General features: G+C 36.7%; 1 protein-coding gene across 3 annotated transcripts in view; it reads left to right on the top strand.

Moving 5' to 3' along the window:
• The window catches only part of TPP2 (tripeptidyl peptidase 2), a 52,716-nt gene that overhangs the window by 21,883 nt on the left and 8,582 nt on the right, over positions 1-22,251 (top strand). For 2 of the 3 annotated variants that reach the window (XM_039730407.1, XM_039730409.1), the window contains exons 15-28: positions 196-272; positions 1,087-1,193; positions 1,977-2,131; positions 3,246-3,362; positions 4,927-5,027; positions 6,966-7,062; positions 7,338-7,475; positions 8,716-8,960; positions 9,161-9,239; positions 11,099-11,137; positions 17,665-17,816; positions 17,905-18,001; positions 18,865-18,995; positions 20,260-20,467. In XM_039730407.1, coding sequence (XP_039586341.1) covers positions 196-272; positions 1,087-1,193; positions 1,977-2,131; positions 3,246-3,362; positions 4,927-5,027; positions 6,966-7,062; positions 7,338-7,475; positions 8,716-8,960; positions 9,161-9,239; positions 11,099-11,137; positions 17,665-17,816; positions 17,905-18,001; positions 18,865-18,995; positions 20,260-20,467 — 1,743 coding nt within the window. The remainder of the gene's footprint in view (positions 1-195; positions 273-1,086; positions 1,194-1,976; positions 2,132-3,245; positions 3,363-4,926; positions 5,028-6,965; positions 7,063-7,337; positions 7,476-8,715; positions 8,961-9,160; positions 9,240-11,098; positions 11,138-17,664; positions 17,817-17,904; positions 18,002-18,864; positions 18,996-20,259; positions 20,468-22,251) is intronic. The other variant, XM_039730408.1, reaches the window with a different exon arrangement.

Raw genomic sequence — 22,251 nt, 5'->3', positions numbered from 1 at the left:
GGGAAAAATATTCTTTTTTTCCTCAGTGATTGTTGGTGTTTTACTGTTTCTAGGGTGACAGTGCTCAAATGACCTTTTCTCCTCGGTGACAACTACAAAGATTCAAAATACTCTGCCACTGGTTTAAGTTGAATGTTGTCTTCTGTAGTTGGATTTTGAAAAAAGATTTTGAGTTGTTGTATTTTATTTTGTTAGGTGTGTGGATATGATACAGCAACGCCTAATGCAGGCCCTTTGTTCAGAGTTCCAATCACTGTTGTTATACCGACAAGGTGAGTAAATCCAGAACTCTTGAGAGTTCCTGAACTTTCTACAAAAACCTGAAAAGATTCTTACAGCAGGCTTATGCAGCTGTGACTTTTTTTTATAGTTTAGTCATGACAGCAGTGTGTTCTGGTGGGCTTAGCCACAGCAGCTTTCTGGTCTGTCAGGATACAGATGCCTTCTGGCTTGTTGACCGAAGTATCAATCAATGTACTGTTCATATGTGTAGGTCAGCTGGAGTTTTTTTTTTTCATTTCTGCTGGGGGAACTAGAGTACAAAAAGCCAGAGGGCATTATTTGGCCGTTGCATACATTGGGATAAGCTTTGATCATTACTTCAATACAGTGAGTTTAGAGTTGGCATTGCACCCATCATTGGCTTAAACACAAGACTTAAGCGATGGTGATAAGGAAGGAGGGAGAGTATTTTACTAGACCTGTTTGGTGGACATCATCCCTGAGGGGGAAAGACAAAGTAACTGTTCTCTAACTCATTTATTTATTATTCCATACCTTAGCTCATTTCAGTGGCAATTCACTTCGCCAGGAAAAGCAGATCCACTGAAAATGAGGATTTTTTGATACTTCTGTTTAGGCACTCTAATTTTGGGGAAGGTGTTTACATAGTGTGGTGGAGCTGACATTTTAAATCTTTTGGATACTTTGCGCTGTCAGATTATGTATTAGTAGGAATAGTGTAATTGGTGTTGAAGAATAAATGTACTCATTGTACACATTTTTAGAGTATTTTTGCATTTTAAAATGCTTCAGAAATTGGCTTCACAGTTTGACTAGTGTTTGTGTTTTCCTTTTGACATACAGAGTCGATGAATCATCAAGCTATGACCTGACATACACAGATGTTCATTTTAAACCTGGTCAGATCCGAAGGCACTTCATTGATGTTCCCCAGGGAGCTACGTGGGCTGGTAAGGAAAATGACCACATTAACTAAATAAAAAACTGCATCTGTCAGACTTGACAAAGTTGGTTTTAAATAATTTTGGGTTCTGCCTGTATAAATACTGAAGGTTTTGGCCCATGAATATGTAAATATTTATTTGATTTTTAAGCTCTTATATGAGTGATTTTGAGTTATTTCATGGTTTTTGGCATAGTAGGATCTTGATTCTAAGTCTTAAAAGAAACCAGCCAATAACAATTTAAAGTTGTTGGGTATACCTGGAGGAATGCCCCATGTTTATGGAAAAGTATCACTGTCTGAGGCTTACATAGTTTTTAAGGTGTATGGATGTAGTGTTGAAAGAAGTCATAACTGAAGAAAATTTGATTTTCACAATTTTGCAAAAAGGGAAAGAAAGGGGTTTTTTTTTCCTTGTCTTTCTTTGTGAAATTACTAAACATTAGTCCTTTGAAAAATCTTTCATTTAGTCTGAAGTTAGTGATAGGACTCTTACTTTGCAATTCAGCCGTCCGTCCTATGCAGATGATACATCTGTACTATCTGATTAATTTTCACCATTTAATTGAGACATGTTTCTCTTTAACCATCCTCTGAATTTAGCTGTTTTTTTTTTTAAACCTGAAAGAGTTTTTGAAATTAATTGATGTAGAAGCCTTTTTCACATGTGGAGCCACTTGGGGTACTGCATAACTTCTTAAATTGCAAATTGCTTGTGAAAGTAGTGTTTCTCTGCTTTTCTTCTTAAATTCATGTGTCTTCAGACTAAATTTCTTTTTCTTTAATCTAGAAGTGACAGTGTGTTCATGTTCAGCTGATGTGACTGCCAAGTTTGTGCTTCATGCTGTTCAGCTTGTGAAGCAAAAAGCATACAGAAGTCATGAGTTCTACAAATTTTCATCCTTACCAGAAAAAGGCTCTGTGATTGAAGCATTTCCTGTCTTAGTAAGTTACCTTAGGGTGGGGTAAATAAAATAATGTATTAATGCAGTGTAACATAACTTATTTGGGATTTTTTTTTTCCTAAGAAAAGCCCCACACCCAAGACGTTGTTTTTTACAGTAGGCAATGCATCTGATTTTCAGTTTTGGAAAGATTTCTAATAGCTTGCTAATATTTCTGAGCTATTTAGTAATATAATACATGTTAATCTCTGCAGTTTGTTTGTACTTTATGCAGAGCAGTTTGTTTCCCTTTCAAATAGGAGTTATGCCTTGTTAGATAGTTCAGCATATTTTGCCTTTTGTGGTTAATGCGGTAGTCTGGGACATCTTCATCTTGAAGCCGGGGTAACTGACTGGCTCACATTCATGCATCCTTGGTACAGGAGTCTTAGCTTGGATAATGCTAGCTCAGGGGTCCAAAACAAGGAATGAGCTAGCAGTTCAGGGGTGTAGATAATAGAGCCTCCTTCAAGTTTGTCCCCTGCTTTGTTCAGTTTAGTTGTATACCTCTAATGCCAAAGAGTAGTTATTATTTCTGTGCAATACAGTCCCTTACCCTCTGTGGAAATACCAGGTGGGGGACCATAAGCTATGTTGGTCCCACTGACACATTATTTTGTCATGTTATTTAAAAACTGAAACAGGAAAAAACACAGAAAACCCCACCAACCAGGCAAAAACAAAACTATCCCAAACCTCTCAAGTTTTGTCATGTTACTTAGGGAGAAAATGAGATCTCTTTTTCTAATACATGTTTTTTTTAACGCACACACATCAAAGTGATCTATGAACTAACCTGTCTGCCTGGTTTGCGGGATAAGAATTGAAGACAGAACATTTAAAAGCAGCACCTTTCTGTGTAGAGTATATCCCGCCACTCCTTGTTTTGAAGCATTTTCAGTCACGCTGTTTTGTTGGAATTGTCTTACGTTTTCTGAACCAAGTCTTACTTGGAACTGTACCAATCTGTACAGTTGGAGTAAACTGGACTTAAGAGGTCTTTTTTGAGTTGTAGTCTGGTTGGTTTTTGTTTTCTTCGTTGGGTTTGGGGAGGCTGGGGTCAATAGAAGAGGAAGATGGGAGCTGGACTCTAACTTTGTGCTTTTGTTACCCAGGCTGGAAAAACCATTGAATTTTGCGTTGCTCGATGGTGGGCAAGCCTTAGTGATGTTAGCATTAATTACACAATTTCTTTCCATGGTGTCCTTTGTGGTGCTCCTCAGCTAAATATGGTAAGTTTTCCAGAGTGCTTATATTTAATTACTGTGAAATCCTATGGTTTCTCAGAAAAAAGCCAGCTTTTCTTCTTTCTTGCCTGAATTTAGAAACAGTAGAAATATTTTTGTACATGAGGCTTCCATGTTCTCTTTTAAAAATTAAGTTGGAGTTCAGTCCCAGACAAATGCCAGTTACCATTATTTATGATTTTTTTCTATGCCTTTTCATTAGAAACCACTAGTGAAAAAAAGGAAAAAAAAAAAAAACCCAAACAAAGAAGATAAACTCAACACCTGTACATAAAACATACTAAAAGGCTGAAAATATAAATATGCTTACAGTACCAAATGCTTTATGTAAATAAACTTTGCTGGGACCACAGCACTCTGAATACCATATTCAGAGTAAAATGTCCTTAAAATTTATTTTCTGTTCAGTGTTCTGTTGAGATGTGGTAATTGGCTTGAGAGTCATCATTTAGGGCAGTTGAAAGTACAGTGGGTGGGGCAGTGTCATGATTCATTAATAGTCTGTGATAGTAAAGGATTGAAAATGCTTAAAATGTTACTGTGATATCTACAGTACTTTGTCTTGGTCCTATGTTCTTTGGTGTCCTATGCAACCTGGCTTGTCCTTACACTGCTTCCCTTAGGAGAGAACTCTTTGAGAGCTGTTACTTACATGAAGCAGCAGCAGTCTTGGCTCATCTAAAGGCCAGAGCAAGTCGTAGCTCTCCTGTGGGTGAATTTGGATTTATTCAGGCTCTAACAGCTGAATAAACTAAGGAAGAGAGAGTGGGTAGTGTGTTGAGGTACCAGCTATTGAACTGGTAGAACATCAAAAGAAAGAGCTGTTGGTGATGGTGTGCACAGAAGCCGCCCCCAGCCCAGTAGGATTATACCAAATTAATAATGGACACTGAAAAATAAGAGAATACAAATAGTCTTGATCTTCCTTTTTTTGAGCACCAGTAACTTCCATAAAATAAATTTCAATAATGCTCATATACTAGTATCTTTGTCATGGAATACTGCTAGAAATAAACTTTTTGAATCGTTTTGCCCATCACCAAGTCTATGCATGCAGTAGTGTTTCTTTTTTGCAGAATTAATCTATTCTGTAATAACAGTCCTAGGAAGCACCATAAAATACTTGTTTTAATATTCTATACTCTATATATTGAATTATAGTTCAATATAGTATATAGTGAATTATATATTATATAGTTCAATATAGTATATAGTGAATTATATATTCAAACTAAATCATCCTGAATGCACAAAAAAATGCAGTCCTGCCTATAGTATGACTTACCAGTTCTGTACAAAGTATTTAAATTTGGAAGGGAGCAGGTGAGCAATGGAGCTTAAGTTTTATTTATATACGTTTTGCAAGTCCCAGTATTACCTGCTGTTGTAAAATAGAGATTCACTTGTGATGATTTCAAAATTACACAGTATTACTTGCTTAAGTATAAATAATTGCAGCTTTTGTTGTATTTTTGAGCGTTGTAATAGGTGGCTCCCATCTGCTGTTGTAAGTGCACAGAAGCATAATTGTTCTATACTCTTCTTCTAGCACGCTTCAGAAGGCATTGTACGGTTTGATGTTCAGTCCCTGTTGAAATATGAAGATATTGCTCCATGCATAAGTCTGAAAAGCTGGGTTCAAACACTCAGGTAGAGTTTCTGGGGAACTGTTCTGGGAGACTGGGAAAACTTATATGTGGAGTTAAAACAGTAACACATTAGCAGTGAAATTCAGGATTACAAAAATATTCTTGTCAAATTCAAAGTAGCTTTGGAAGCATTAATTGATTTGTCAGCATCAGTTAATTTGTCAGCATTCTTTTCTTTATGGTGACTTTTTCAAGACAAATTACTTTCCTTAAGCTAATTTGAAAGAAGAAAAATTTTCAAAAATATTCCACTGCTTCCAGACATTTAAAGGTAAAGGTACTTTAAAATCTAAAGAAAACAATTGTAGAGGTATTGGAGTTATGTGCTACTGTTTGTTGTTTTGGTTTTTTTTGTTTTGTTGTTTTGCTTTGGCTGTTTTGGTTTTTTTCCCCTGAGCAGCTGCTTAGGATCCTGCCAAATTTTGACCTGGGAAAACCATCCTCTCTCTCTTGCTTGATTTAAAGTGTTTTTGTAGAATCTGGTGCAGATTTTTCTGGGGAAAAGTTGTGTTTACCTTGTTAGTTTAACACATGCAGTTTTAGGGAAAGAACTTTGCTGGAAAATTTCTAGACAGTGCAGCAGTGATTAAAGCTGGTCACTTCAGAAAGATACAGAAATGCCAGATAAAGATAAAGTGGTTCAAATGGTACTTTTGAGATGTGGGACCATTTCATGGTGGTTAATAATCCAAAGTTTTCCATTATTTGGGCCTGTGAGTGGAGACTTTGGGCTCTGTCTGGGGCTTATGGGTTCTTGTAACTGGAATTGACTAATTGGAATTTCCAAGAGTTTAATGAACATATCACCTAATGTTAGATTCAGAAATAATCCATTTGATGTGCTGTAAATGAGGTAATAAAACAGTCCCTTAATATTTGCCTCATTCTTGGTTGGAAAAATGGACATGCTCTTTACTCCCTCATCTGACAGTAAATGAACTGCAATTAAGTAAACTATGGAGAAATATTTATGTATTTAAATTAGAGCAGGAATAGTGTCTCTTGAATGAACTAATGAGTCATGACATAGAGAGAGAATTACTGAATGGCTTGTCATTTTGTCTCTTGTTTCAAAGGCTTGGAGGCAGGGTCAATGTTAGCAAGACATCATGTCATATGTGGTATTACTCCGTTCTTAAGGTTTCTGTCAGCAGTCTATCCAGTGTCCACCAGACTAGGAAACCTGGGTTAAACAGACCTGTGGTTATATCTTAATGGGTGACTAGTCTGCGCCCTTGACAATGAAAGAGCTGGCAGAACCTTGGAGACAAATTCTGATCATGTAGTTAGAGGTTATCTGATTTAACAAATGAAAGGTAAAATTAAGTGACGCCAGACCACCCTGATTCTGCTATTCTTTATCACTGAAACTGATTTTTCCTATGTCATTATTTTGTTTACATTTTTGGATGTTTAAGGGCTACAATGTTTGGCTACCCTGAACTTTGACTGCTTTTCCCAAGTGTGTCTGACTTAACGTACACACTCTGTAGTGTACATTCTTCTCTGTTACTACTCAGATTACTGTACGGCTTCTTACGTTTTCTGAAGATACAGCTTTCTATAACAAGGAATTATCAATTGTTCTGTCTTCTAAGTGCAGTGCTGTTAATCAGTTATGAAGACAAGTGTTGATTTCAGCATGGATACTAGAAATGTAACCTGATTCTTAATGACTTTTAATTTTGAGCATTTAGACATGCCTACTACATTGTTTTCTTTTTTTTTTTGGCAGTGTCTGTAGTGTCACTAAACCTTGTTTTTGGACTTACATTAATTTTAACTGAGGAATTTATGCTGCTTGGATAGTTACAATATATGAGATGTTATGGCATGTGCTGAGTTCAATTGTATCTCAGAACATGATTCTACTTAAGCAAGACAAATTTTGATAGAGGATACATGTTTCTCAAGAGAACCTTTTCTTGTTTAACTGCAGACCAGTGAGTGCAAAAATAAAACCTTTGGGATCCAGAGATATTTTACCAAATAATCGTCAACTGTATGAGATGATTTTGACCTATAACTTCCATCAGGTAAGGGTTATGTTAGTTGAGGGGGTTTTTTAAGTTATTGATAAGCACATCATGTTTTCTTTAACCCGGTCTTAATTTTACCTAGCTTTCTCTCAGAAAGGAGGTCTAGAGTCACACTCTGGACTCCCTACAGTCAAAATTCTGACTTGGTCCACTTTAAAAGCTACTGTTGTTTGAAACATGCTACAGCTCAGTTATCTTTTTGAATATGTATGTAAGGATTGTACTTGTTTTATTCTGTAGTAGATTAAATGCTTTTACCTTTCTTTTAATAGCCTAAGAGTGGAGAAGTGACTCCAAGCTGTCCACTTCTTTGTGAATTGTTGTATGAATCTGAATTTGATAGTCAGCTCTGGATTATTTTTGACCAGAACAAAAGACAAATGGGTTCAGGAGATGCCTATCCACACCAGGTACAGAGTAATGTATTTATTTTACCTTCTTTTTTCTGAAGACTGTGAAAATGTTTGTTTTTTTTTTACCTCCCAGGCCTCCTGTTAGCCTCCTGTTACATTTTCTGATTTATAATTTTAATACTGAAGTCATACAAGGTTCAGTGGTGATTTATTGGTATCAATGAAAGATATGTGTCCATAAAATAGAACATGATTTTTCTTTTTTTTTCTCTCCTGAGGAAGGAGAAAGAAGTTTACAGCTTTTCCTCTGATTTCTTGTGATTTTGCCTGGTGCTTTTCAAGAAATGAGTTCAAAATCGTGTTGCTCTGTTTTGTTTTATTACAAAGACAATACCTTAAATTTTTCTATGCAAGGTGGAAAGGTCTGACTTGTGTGCTGATAGAGCAGGGGCTTCTGTGATCATGAACGCTGTCCTCAGTGCTGTTGATATCTTCAAACAGCCTTTTTAATGCTTCTGTTTTGTTTCCTGTTGCCATCTTTCAAACAAAATTATTTTCCACAACACTTGTAGATACTCTACCCTCTGCGGGAATCTCTTTCTGCCTTAACAGGCCGTGTGTCTGGATCATGGGGGAAGTGGGGAGAAATAAAATATTTTACAAAGGAAAAATATAAAAGAAACATTTATAATTTTTTTGTTTAAAACTACATTTTAGCAATATAAAATCACAGTTGAACATCAACGTAATGGTAATTTTGATTGATTATTCTGGAAGTGTACAAAAGATAGTTTCAAGAGACGTGCTTTACAGTTTATAAATTACTTTCAGAAATCACATTGTGTAAGCTTCTATTCCTCAACTCGCATTTTTAAGATACTGTAAAATCTAAACATTGCCCCAGGTCTTTGTTACTTACACCTGGTGGACTATCATGCTGTAAATCTCTGGTGTTGTGCATCATAGGATGATTCTAAAACAATTATAAATTATTTAATCCAGGAAGAAATACCAATAGGAAACATGACTCCTTAGCCCAGGAGAGGGAGTTTTTAGAAGCAGGGTAGTTCTGAGTTGTTACTTTCTACTTGGGGCTGCTTTCTGTTTTACTGCAGCGGTATCAGAAAGGAGACTTAGCATACTGCTGCTCAAAACAGCCATGTGTTGCCATGTCAGGTTGATAAAAATTAAAGAATGCTTTCAAAACATGACAGTCTTATTTCTGGGGTTTGGAGGTGTTTTTTTATGAATGGTGAAGTGTTGCATCTTGACATTTATGAGAACTTCTTTCTTTCAGTATTCCGTGAAACTGGAAAAAGGAGATTATACTATTCGGTTACAAATTCGTCATGAGCAGAACAGTGAGCTGGATCGCATCAAAGACCTGCCATTTATTGTTTCTCATAGGCTGTCTAGTACCTTGAGCTTAGACATTTATGAAAACCATAGCCTTGCTCTCTTAGGGAAGAAGAAATCCAACAGTTTGACATTACCACCAAAACACAGTCAGCCATTCTTTGTTACATCCCTGCCTGATGACAAGTAAGTTACAAAGTGTTGTTTTTCTCATCTGCATCTAGGCAGCTCCCTCTGCACCTCACTAAAATGATACTTTAATAGTGTCTGCCTGTCCAGCTTGGTTATTCCTTGTGTTGTTCTTTCCCTGTTTGGCATCTTTATTGTAGTTTTCATTGAACTTTAGTGAACCTGGTTTTAACACTGAATTTACTTTCTTTGAACAGAATACCTAAAGGAGCAGGACCAGGATGTTACCTTGCAGGAAGTCTTACTCTGTCTAAAACAGAACTTGGAAAGAAAGCTGTGAGTATATGGAATGGATGATGGGGTTTTTTTCTGTTTTTTCTAGCAAGCAAATTGCATGCCAGGAAGTGCTGTACTGTATGGGGTTAATACTTTAAAGAGCATTAGGTTTGGTAACATAATACATTTTAGAAGCAGTTGTTTCATTATAAAGTCAGCATAACTTCTAAGTAGTTCTAGTATTGTTTTCGTCTTCTAATTTCAAATTTAATTGCATTTTCTAAACTGAGTTTTAAGTCTTTTTCTGTGAAATATTTTTTGCTCTGAAATATTTCTAGAAGCAACTGCTTTCTTGCTGGTCTGGAGGCTTTAAAATTGACCTTATGTAACTCCCTAGCTTAATGTAATTTTTGAATGAAAAATACATGCATATAGTGTTATGTGCATGTTGGTTCTGTAATACTCTTTGTTGCATGCATGCAATATTCAGCAGAAACACGTGCTTTCTAAACACATATATGTTACTGTTACCAAATAGTAGGAATTTTGCTGACTCAAATGCATAAACAAATTTTCTTACCTGCTACACACTGTTGTTGTCAACCACTAGTATCATTGTATGCTTCAGCAGAATGGTATAAGATCTCTGTGTTTGAAGCTAGAAAAAAAAGATTAATGATCTTTTTTTTGCTCATAACACAGCATCCTGTGAAAGACGGTTTTTAACTTGTATGACTCTATAATGCAACAGTGATTATAGTAACTGTCACTTTTCTGTGTATCTGGTGCTACAGTGTTAGAAGGTTCCCTTAGGTGTTTTTAAACAGATGGTAAGCCTGAGACTAAATTTTAGTCAATCCTGATGATTGTTAGTACTCAGAGGAGGTAGTTGATCTATGTGCATATACCACTAGATGTAGCTGAACACCATGTATAAAACTAGAGTATATCTTGATAGAAAATAAGTTTCTGAGAGTAGGTTGTCATGTACCTTTAGATATTGGTAAGCATAAAAGTTTAGTTAATTTATTCTGCATGGTTGTACTTTTGGGGCAGATTGCATGTAACTGCAGTTGAGAATGTATCAGCAGAATTTATCAGTGAGGAAAAACCCAGTAACTAGGAGTTGTAAAAGAGCTAGTTTAATATTTCTTTGTGATACTTGCGAGGTCGCAAGTGTACTTTTATGAAATCCATGATAATTTAGTTTCCCTAGCTAGAATTGTGCACTTCCTTGAACTGTTGGTTACAATCTTGAATATTTTATTTTAAAACTAAATGGCTATATACAGTGGTTTCTGGGATAGGAAGCAGGAGATAGGTAGATACAGCCTGTCAAATTTCATATGATGGAGAATATTTAAGACCTTACACAGGAAGAAATTCTAGCTGAAGTGTTCCTCACATCATACCTGAAGGCATTATTGTTATGGTCATATTTCAATGGAAAAAGGATGGCATCAAATAGCATCTGATAATTTCTGCTGCCTTTAGTGAACCTCAATACGTACCAGGAGACATAAAAGGGGGACTAGGCAGCAAAGTTGTCTCTAAGTCAGTGGGTGGATGCAAGGTAAGGGAAAATATATCTAATTTCTCTGTATTTATTATGAAAGCGAACAATGCCACTAAACAGTCAAAAATATGAAATTCTGAGGCTGAATTTCTGTAATTTATTAATTGAAGCTAAGTGGTTAACAACACTTGCTTATATTGCAGGAGTAATGGATTATATATAGTGATGCATTGGTTTATTAATTTTCAAAACCTGAAAGAGCATGCTTTAAGAGCATGTTTGATCATACATGTGACTCTCTAAAAGTTGGAAATCTTGTAGGTACTATAATTGTACAGAGAAGGTGTCTCCATCCTGTGTGGTGTGTGCATGTTTTCTTACAGTATGTTATTCTAACTCCCAGGGGCAGTCTGCAGCAAAGCGACAAGGAAAATTTAAAAAGGTACTGAATGTTAGTTTTTGAAAAAGATATACTGAAATCTTTTTGCATATGACTTAAAGAATCTGTCTACCAGTCTTGGTTTTTAATTTGTCTCCTTATCTACTTGCTTAGACCTGAGTTATTTACTTGAGCATCTTAAGTATGTTTACTGGTAGAATGACAAAACACTACTGTAACACATAGCTGAGAGGCACGTGAGCATCTGTATACTTCTGCAATAAGTGCTGTAAAAATGCATGTATTGTTAGTGGTCTGCAATTTTTCTTGTTCTTAAATGCACAGGAATGTTCAGCTTTTGTGGTCAAGATTTTTTTGTGGCAAGTGTTTCTGCCTATTCTGTCTGCAGATTGAAAATCAAATATGAGCCTAACACTTTGAATTGAATAATTGATTATCTGACTGTATTCCCAGTCTAGTAAATTGAGAGTTGTCTTCTTTACAGTCATAAAAAACATACAAGGAAGCTAGAGTTTATACAGTCATGTAGCAGATAGTAGTATTCACAGAAGGAATTTTGGAGCATGTATCAGATAGTTAGAAAAGACTTCTAGTATAACAGTGCTTAATATTGTGCTTTCTTGTATTTTCACATCAGGTAATACAATATTTTACCAGGAGTCAGTGTAAAACAGTTTCTTTAAAAAAATGCAAAATATATTTCACTAAACTACCTACATAAGGTTACTGGGTTTTTTCTTGTTCTTAGGTTGTAAAGGTTTTACTTTGTGTTGATTTCAAGGTACTGTGTTCTGGAGTGACATGCAGATTAGCCAGGATTCTTGTTGAGAACCATGAATAACATAGTTTATAGTCATACTGCGTTATTTTATGAATAGTAAGCGGGAATCTAAATATGCTAACTTACTCTCATCTTGGTGTAATAACCATGAAGGAATCAGATTAGGCTTTCCAAGAAGGATTTTAATGCACGTTGCCGAGTTTTATTTTCATACCTGAAAATCATGCAGATTGTTTTCAGAAAGATAATTTAAAATCCCATGTGAATTCATGACTTCCTGGTAAATAGGGCATAAGATCTTCACTGAGTGAATCTCTAACAAGGGAATTAAACTGTAATAATAATATAATTTGAATTACAAAACCTATTAAACAGATTCCAGAGATTGTGGTTTTTTGGTTGGGTTTTTTTTTCCCCTCTTTGCTTCTAGAACAGAGATTTGTTTTCAGATCTGAGCACTAAAACCACCCAAGCCAAAATAAAAGCTTTCCTTCATGTTACTTCCATCTACTACTCATTGGTGTATTAGCAGCAGATGAACTGGTGAATTTCTTCAGGGCTCCATCTTCAGCCCTGTGCTCTTCAGAATCTTCGTAATGACTTGGACACAGGACTGGAAGGGATACTGAGCAAGTCCGCAGACAATACTAAATTGGGAGGAGCTGATGACTCCCTTGAAGGCAGGGAGGGCTTGCAGAGAATCCTTGACAAAATAGGGGGCTGGGCAATCACAACCCATATGAAATTCAGTAAGGGAAAGTGCTGGATTCTGCACCTGGGCTGGGGCAATCCTGGATGTACGTACAGAGTGGGGAATGGGAGGCTGGAAAGCAGTGCCATGGAAAGGGGCCTGGGCATCCTAGTTGATGGCAAGTTGAATGTGAGCCAGCAGTGCCCTGGCAGCCAGGAGGGCCAAGAGTGTCCTGGGGGGCATCAGGCACAGCAGCACCAGTGGGATTGTCCTGCTCTGTTCTGCACTGGGGTGGTCTCACCTTGATTATTGTGTGCAGTTTTGGGTGCCACAATGTCAGAAAGATATTAAACTATTAGAGAGTGTCCAGAGGAGGGTAACGAAGATTGTGAAGGTCCTTGAGGGGAGGCTGTGTGAGGAGCAGCTGAGGTCACTTGGACTATTCAGCCTGGAGGAGACTGAGAGGAGACCTCATTGCAGTCTGCAACTTCCTCAGGATGGGAAGTGGAGCCACAGGCACTGGTGTCTTCTCTGTGGTGACCAGTGACAGTACCTGAAGTGGCCTGAAGTTGTGTCAAGGGAGGTTTAGGTTGGCTATTAGAAGATGATTATTTACCCACAGGGTGGTTGGGAATTGGAACAGGCTCCCCAGAGAAGTCACAGCATCAGCCTGACAAAGTTCAAGAAATGTTTGGACAATACTCTTGGGCACATGGTGGGACTCTTGGGGGTAGTGCTGTGCAGAGCCAGAAGCTGGACTTGATGATCCTTCACTCCCTTCCAACTCAGCAAATTCTGTGAAATAAAACACAGTGTATTTCAGGGCGTTGTTCTGTAAGAGCTCCAATAATTAATGCATTTTGCTGAGAATGCAACTCAGAGACCTTCCTAGTTTAAAAATTTTGGTATTTATACCAAATTTATACCCTGCTCTATCATAAGTTTACATGCAGTTAAGATGTTTTCCAGCACAGAAAACTTGTTTATACATTTCTTCAGTGATGCAGTCAGTCAAAAAAGTATGTGTAGATTTTTCATATTTTTCAAAGATAAAGGGGCACTCCTGTAAGATCAGTAGCTCTCTTTGCCACAAGGCCACACTGCTGATTCATATTCAACCTGGTGTCCACCAGGATGTCAGCTTTCCTACTGGATGGCCCCCAGCATGTAGTGTGCCTGGATTTATTCTTTTCCAGTTCTTGCACTTCTATTTGTTGAACTTCATGAGGCTCCTGTTGAGCCCATTTCTGCTGCCTTTTGAGGTCCCTCTGGATGGCAGCAGACTCCCTGGCATCTGAGCCACTCCTCCCATTTTGGTGTCACTAGCAAATGTGCTGAGGGTGCCTTCTGCCTCCATCATCCAGGTAACTAATGATGACATCAGGCAGGGTTCAATCCAGAATTGACCCCTGGGGCACACAATAAGTTACAGACCTCCAACTGTGTGTCCCTGACTACCCTCTGGACCCCGATGTTCAGCAGGTTTCAATCCACCTTAATGCATCTCTGTTTTGCATAAAAGCAGGTTGTCGTTATGCCAGGAAATAGCAGCCTAGGTTTCCAAAGGTCGTTAATTATTTTATACTGTACAAAAATGTCAAGGAGTTCTTGCCTCATAATAAACAGGTGTCTTTGTTTTCATTTGTAACACAGTTACAATCTGATTACTTTTTCTCCTTGTCTCCAAGCTTTGTCCAGAACATAGTTACAATGAAAAACATATCATTGATTTTTTCAGGTCTGTAAGAATGATTTTTTGTTGGTTTACATAATGCAGCTTTTGAACAGCAGAATCTAACAATTAGCCAAGGGGTGGAAAGTTTCTACACCTTTTTCCCTATTCTACTATCCTTTCTTCCAGTTTAAAGTAAGAAATGCATTAGGCAAATATTGATAAGTACTAGTGGAAGACTAATAAATACCACTGTGAAGTCAAATGTAAAAGGGTGACTTCCTTTGAGCATTAAGATACTATCCCCGTTTAACCATCAGGCCTTCAAAAATAGGATGAAGTGTGTGTAAACCTGCCTGGTGACTCCAAGAAGCTTAATTAATTTTCCATTAAATGAGAATTGCCATAAAAATAAGCAACACTGCACAAATTGCTCACCTCTTAAGATACATTCAAATTCCATATGTATATTCATCTGTATGTGCAAATAGGCATTAATATGAAGATACTTATTAAATGGAAAATGAGATCTGGGATGTGTTCCTAGAGGGAGCTTTTTTCCCTGTGGTTAGCTCTGCTGTGAATGCTTTGAAGTACAAATAACAATACTTTTATATGTGTTTTACATATAAAGTACTAGATGTTAAAACACCAGACAGAAATCTAAATTGAAATCTTGAAGCCAAATGAACTGTTAATTAAGCTCTTTTAAGAGGTGACTGTTCTGATGGCACTGTGCTTGTTTATGTGTGCAGGTTGTAATTCAGTTAAAAGTAAACCCAGTGAGGCTTACAAGACTCCACAGAGTACGCTGACCCAAGTGTGTATCCTGTATGCTTCCCAATTTCTCAATGCTGCATGTCTTTTTAGAGGATAAATTTGAAAGCTTCCTTAAATTTTTTCAGTGGATAATATGCTTACTTGCTGTCTTTCTCTGTCTGTAGCTCTCTATCTTTTTATAGGTATATATGAAATGAAATCCAGTACACTGCTCTAGGAATTCTGTTCCTGTCAGAGAGAAATTTGAATAAGAAAACAGATTGGAGTGTTGAATTGTGAAGAGCTGCCTTTGTTCTCCTTATTCTCTAATGATGAATGTTTCTGTAATGGCAGTGGCAGTGCCATTCTGAGATCTTCTGGTACTTAGGGAGTTGCCAGGTGCTATAAATAATCGTGGTGTTGGCAGATAAAATAAATAAGCCTTCAGTCCCTCTTAATGCCCTGTAACAGTTAGTTAAATGTGGTAATAACCAAACTTCATTTATCCCATGAAATAATTTTGAGGTCTGTAGGGAAGTCTGCTCTTTAAGCTCTTTGAGAGGAGTGTGCTTGGGTCTGAAGCTCATTGTTTTCCTTTCAGTGGTCATAGCTTGTGAGGCTTGTAGAACCTCATGAGGCCAAGAGTACATATGTGAGACAATGGGGAGATGATATTTTACTGTTGATGGTTTAGCTACATAGGGTTAGTTTCTCAAAATGCAAGTGTTCATCCATATAAGTGAGATTTTGTTAATGCAGTTATGTTTGGTTTGAAACAAACCGGAGTTGTAGAACCTTCTCGTATAGACAAGGCTTGAGAATGCAGAGATCATCTACATATATAACTCCAAAAATATGCTGGCAAGTGAAATAAAAATGGACTTTGAAAAAGGAAGTCCTTAACTCTTGGAAGAAATTTCTTAGGCAGGTTTCTTACTTAGGAAAATACTAGTCGCAATGGAGGACGTCTTTTAGAAGATATTGTAAATTAAGATTTTTGTGCTGAACTTGCTTCTTAGACTTCTTAAAATGTTTGGTTTGCTTTAGTGAACTATATTGTTGCTTTCTACTGTTCTAACTACCTCAGTGAGCCCCACACCATGTTCCTGACCTCTGTATTTTCCTGTATGTGCTTACTTCCATGACCTGTTACGTCATGCTCTGGCCTAGGTCTTGCTGGAGGCTCATTTAGGTGTATTGACTGGTTGTGCACTTCATACTTGAAATGCATGGGTGCAGGATAGTTCCTGTAAAAGCGACACTTTAATGCTGATTAGTTATCTGAACTAGTTTTAAAAAAAAAATATTCAAATGTCCATGTTGTGATTCTGTGATTCCATATTAAGTAGCTGGAAGAAAATTTTTAAGGGAATATTGAAGTCACTTTTACCAGTATTGTATTCAGTAACCCACAGCAAGATGCTGGTCTGTTTGCAAATTCAAATAAAATTTTCCTGCAGCATGATTTTTGAATGTTTCAGAAGTGTAGTGTTGAAGTCCATTATTGCAGTTTCTGTCATCATTTTACTTGCTATTTAAGTAACTTTAACTCCATCTTATACACAAGGGTTAATTTTACTACACAAAACTGACCTGGTTTATGGGAAACATTCCCACAAATGTATTCTGGAATAATTGGTGAGAATAATTAAATTCCCACAGTAATTGAGCATGCAACTCAGTATTTTGCACCATGTTGCAACCTGGTATCTGGAGGATTGAAACTTAGTTATCTTCTCTGTGAAGTATCCTGTATGTAAAGTAATGGGACGGGTGCCCTCCCTGTTTAGGGAGAGGCTTGTGTAAAAATTGCAACATTAAAACCAAAACTAACAAATGGCCTCACCCAGCAGTTTGAGGTTTTAGAAGCAGTGGATGGAATCTATTGCTATCTTATTTGCAAATTTTTATGTAAATTGTCAGGAAATGGACTTCAAGTACATGGTCTGAGTTAGGATTTTCTTTTTAAATAGCTGTAACTGGTTTTCTCATGCTGGTTATTGTCTAGTGTAGTATAAACTCAAACTATAGTCATATTTCTATGCTACCATTTAAGGTTTTAAAAAAATCTTGCTGTTGTGTATACTTAATTAAAATTGAGATACAGGTGAAACTGGAAAGTCTGCAGCAGCAAACTGGAAATCAGTTGACAGTGGATGCATCAGCTAATTCAGTATGCACATAGAAGAAATTGTATCTTGGGAGTAATAAACATGTCCTATGACATGTTTCATGTTTATCCTACTGTGGTACTATTTTTTAGAATTCAGCCATTTTTATTCATTTGTTTGTTACCAGATTTGTAGGACAGGATCTCTTTTTTTCCCTTATCCTTTTAACCAAGTTATTTGCTTTTTATAATCAACAAATAAACAAAAAACCAGCTACCTTATTCCCTAACTAATATTATGTAAAATTATGTGAATGTAAAAATGTCAAAATAGCTAAATTCCTAGTGTGCTGTTCTAATATTTACATCCTTGCATTGCTTAGAATAAAAACTTAAAGCAGTTCCTGAATTTGTACTGTCTAATCTTTGCTCTCAGAACCCTTACTCACTGTATGTGTAGCTCAGAGTAGTTGCTGGCTATGATTTATCTTTCATGTGATATCCAGAAAAAGTGTACTGTATCCCTCTGAATGTGTTTCTCTTTTCCCACCTCCAGGATGTCCTTACTGTTCATTATCATCTGATACCATCACCATCAAAGAGTAAAAATGGCAGCAAAGAGAAAGAAAAAGAACAGGAAAAAGAAAAAGATGCAAAAGAAGAATTTGCTGAAGCTTTAAGAGACCTAAAAATACAGTGGATGACCAAGTATGTCTGCTGTCATTACTACACAAGCTGAAAGTTCATAAAAATACTCAGAATCTGTACTTTCATGCTATGTCCTGCTCTCTTCTAGGCTGGATACAACTGATATGTATAGTGAGTTGAAAGAAGCATTTCCTAATCATCTTCCTCTGTATGTTGCAAGACTTCACCAGCTGGATTCTGAAAAGGTTATTTAACACTTCTTAAACTGGATTTGTCTCAATACAGCCATGTAGCCTAAACAACTAAGTCTTTCTTTGTGCACGTTTGCACTTGAAGTGATGGTGCACATTATTAAAAAGCAGAAATTTCTAATTAGAGTGACAGGTATCTCCCTTGACTGTGATTTATTTAATTCCAAAGCAGGATAAAAGAAAGTATGCCTCGCCAAAGTGTGTTTGCTCATCAAGTTATGCCTTGTTCAGTTAAGCACATTTTAAGTTTTCATACTTATGTAGTCTACAATAGTTTTCTTCTCAATGGTGCCTACTGAGACAAACACACATCCTTTCTGTTTCTCTTCTGGACTGGTAATTTCTCCTAGAAGCATGACTCAGACAGCTGAGGACAGTAACCCCCTAAAGTGACACAGCTAAATCCAGTTTCCAGTATTGTCCTCAAAAATGGGAACTGTCAACAGAAGAGTTGGCATGAGGTTTTTTTTTTCATCTTGAAGACAGGCACCTTTGTGTATTGTTGAGTATTTTTCATTTCATTCTGGTTTTATACTTATTTCTGAATTTAATAACTGCTACATTATATAAAAGTGCTGATTTGTGCTGAAAGGTGATTTTTTTCTGTAAACTCTGCATTTTGCATATTCCAACCTCCAATCGTATTTCACAGTTTGTTTTCAGTGAAATGGACTAATTATGCAGGAAATCTTGGTGACTTTGCAGGGTGTTTTAAATAAAATTTGAATGAAATGGAGAAAATAACATGTTGAATGATCAAATGTTATTTCTGCATAGCTTTGCAATCACCCTAATGTTAGTAGAATCAAGAGTGAAGTGATTTTATGGTGCTGAACATCTTTATGTTCTTCTTTTAGGAACGAATGAAAAGGCTTGATGAAATCGTTGAAGCTGCAAATACAGTAATCTCTCATATTGATCAAACAGCATTAGCAGTATATTTTGCCATGAAGACTGATCCCAGACCTGATGCAACTACTATAAAAAAGTACCTACCCAGTAAATAATTTTCCTGCATCCTATTTCTGTAGTCTATGTACTTTGTCTCTGCATGTAAGAAATGGAATGACTGCAACTTTTTTTGATAACTTGTATTATTGTTGTGTGGCACACGCAGTTTAAAATATAACAACACAATTGTTGTATTCCCTTATATCTCCAGAATACAGGGACACTGAAACTTCCAACTTTTTATTTATTCAATAAAATAAGTAAAGGTTCTTTCAGGATTTAAAGGTATCAGAAAAATGGGATTTTAAGTTGTTGTGTCAAGCTTAGTCTAAGCTCAGAGGGACCACTGGAGTATTAGTAGAAGTATCTGATTTGAATGCTACTTGCCTTTTCTTTATATTTTGCAACCTTTCCCAAGTGTATTTGAAGACAAAATTTATATCAGCCAAAGAAGTAACTGCTTGCTTGCAAGAGATTTCGTTTGCAAAAAGTGTGATGACCATGCTTCAGAGTATTTGAGACCCATTGTTTTTCTTTAGTTTTAGATTGTTCTTCTGTACTATCAGTATGTATATCCTTAGGAAGATAGTATTTTGAAGGTGACACCTTAGTCTGGAGAATAAGTGATGGATTTCACTGTGTTTAGCATGGTGCTGTTTTAGTGAAAGAATGGCAGATCTGATTATTAGGCCCTTAAAATGGGAGATGCATCATTGTGGATTATCTATAAAATAGCAGATTTCAATTGTAAAGCTATTCTGTCTGTTCTAGCTATCCTGAATCCAGGTTTGTGTGTAGTTCTAGAGTTGCTAATATAAAAGCAAAGCCTTGACATAATAAACTTAATTCTAGACATTTCTTGGTAAGTTGATCCATTAGGTCATGTGTTTTGAATATAACAGCTGAAATTGAATACCAAATTCAGTGGTGCTTTAAATGGATGCAATTCCTTTGAAGTCAGTTGAATTATATCTGCTTATGTTAGTGGTAGAGTCAACTCTGTTTATAATGCCAGGAACTATTAAAGGTGTATTTCTAGATGCTGACTTACTTTTAGAATCCTGAGTTGCCCTTGCCTTAAGTCATCTAAGGCATTTCATACTTAGAAGAATGATTGAGTATCATTAATGCGTAGTCTTTGGGTAATCTTTTATGGTTAGTTTAATTTATAGTAAATAGCCTTGGGTGTACTAATGACTGTAAACTTTTTATCTTAAACTGAGTTAGCACTGTTTCTGTTCTTAAGAGAGGTATCTACAAAAGAGTCTAAATATTTTTTATACTTTTTTTTTTCTCCCTAGTGAAATGGAGAAACAGAAGAGTACTTTAGTGGATGCACTTTGTCGAAAGGGAAGTGCGCTGGCTGACCAACTTCTTCATCTGCAGACCCAAGAAGGGGCTGCTTCCAGTGATGCAGAAGGCAAAGATGAGGATCATGAAAGCTGCTCAGAAGCTTTGACAGAGACATTCTGGGAAACAACAAAATGGACTGATCTTTCTGACAGCAAGGTAAGAGACCAGAGCAGGTTTTTTTCCATTTGCATGTTGGGTTTTCTGATGGTTTCTTCTAGAATTATGCACTGCCTTTGTATGCACAGCTTTGTACATTCCTCCCTTCTACCTTGCCATGATGTCCCTCCTGTACCTTGTGCTTCCTTTGACCTTTTTCTACAGAGATTTGCCAAGCCTGTCAAATTCATGGTAGGCCTGTCTCTGTTCAAGTGAATGTAGAGGTTAAGGGAAGGGTGTAAGACAGTGCCAGATTTCCACAAAAAAGCTGCTTCCTTTATTGAATTGCTTCTTTCTGTACTTTCCAGGGAATATTTTCGATTAACCTCTGCGCTCTTGTAGCTGTACACACAGAGGTGTGCAGCACCCCACCCTGTTCAGTCCTGCATGCTGTAGCCTCTTCCACACTATGGACAAGAGAAGTTTTGTGTTTTGCTGTCAGTAATGTCTGTAGAGGTAAAGGAAGAAACCCTCGGAAATAATTACGCTTAACATATTTATTAGCACAGACTTCCCTGTCATTTCAGTATTTCTGATCCCAAGATCTGAATTTTTTTTCTACTTTGTTCAAGACAGCAATTTCAGAAGGGGAAAAAATCCATTGTAGGTGATTAATTATGTAGCTTTTAATTTAGAGAGGTTATGACTTTGTATTTTTAACTTTTGAGCTAATGATGTTAATTAGTTTCTGAACTTAACTGTCACATTTGGCTGTGTTTTAGTGGAAGATGAAGTAACCAGGGTATTTGTTGATAATTATTTAAAATTACCAAAGTGCTTCAGATTGTTACAAAAGAAAAACTTATACAAGTAGAAAAAAACAAACAAGATAAAGCATTTAACTTCCTTGACAGTAGATAAACTTTTCCTGTAAGAACTTGTGCTTTTGGTGGAGGCCTGGGCAGGAAGGTTGATGGTGCTTACCCTCCTTACTTTAATGTATATGTCCTTGTGCACATACATCTTTTCAGCGTATCTCCTCTAATCGTTAACTGACAATAATATCATGTGGTAGCAGATTTTGTGCTTCAGTCATATTGTTTGGCACATGATTTTCTTGCTGTCTGTTTGTAAATGCAGTACTTCGCTCCAGCATAGTAACCCCTGGTTTATTTGTCTCCTACTCTTTATTTTTTTAAAGCTGATGGGAATAATTTCAGAGGAAGAATTCCAATATAGACATTTTGTTGGGAGTTTTACTCTTTGGCTTTTATTTCAAGACAGATAGCATTGCTGAGCTGTGTGCTTTGGGCCTTGAATAAGTAACTGATTTGAGTTCTACGGATTAGGAACCTCTCTCTTTGACTGTCTTAATCATGGATTTCTCAAAAGTGTATATTCCGGTTTTGCTCTGAAAAATTGATTCTTCTGTATTGTTAAATTGGTACTAAAAGATCAAAACTTATCTAGATTTTTGTAGCATTTCATATGGAAATAATTTCCATCCTGTTTATGTACTATGTTTGTCTTCTTTTTCATACTTTGAGTTTTATTACTCAAATTGAAATCTAAACTGATTGACTGTTATGAGGCCTATAGAGCTACTTGTAGGGTGCAAAAACAGTCGGTAAAACAAAAGCCTTCCACACAAGCAAAACTAATCAAGGAATTCATTCACCACTACCCATGGGTTGGTTTCCACACAAGCAAAACTAATCAAGGAATTCATTCACCACTTCCCATGGGTTGGCACATGTTCAGCCATCTCCAGGAAAGCCAGGCTTCATCATATGCGGCCATGATTTGGGAAGACAAACACCATTACTCTAAACTTCCACCTTTTC

The sequence above is a fragment of the Passer montanus genome, unplaced genomic scaffold (genome assembly GCF_014805655.1).
Source record: "Passer montanus isolate IOZ18808 unplaced genomic scaffold, ASM1480565v1 scaffold72, whole genome shotgun sequence".
Lineage (NCBI taxonomy): Eukaryota > Metazoa > Chordata > Aves > Passeriformes > Passeridae > Passer > Passer montanus.
The sequence above is the reverse complement of the archived record's forward strand: the minus strand, read 5'-3'. Positions and strand labels throughout refer to the sequence as shown.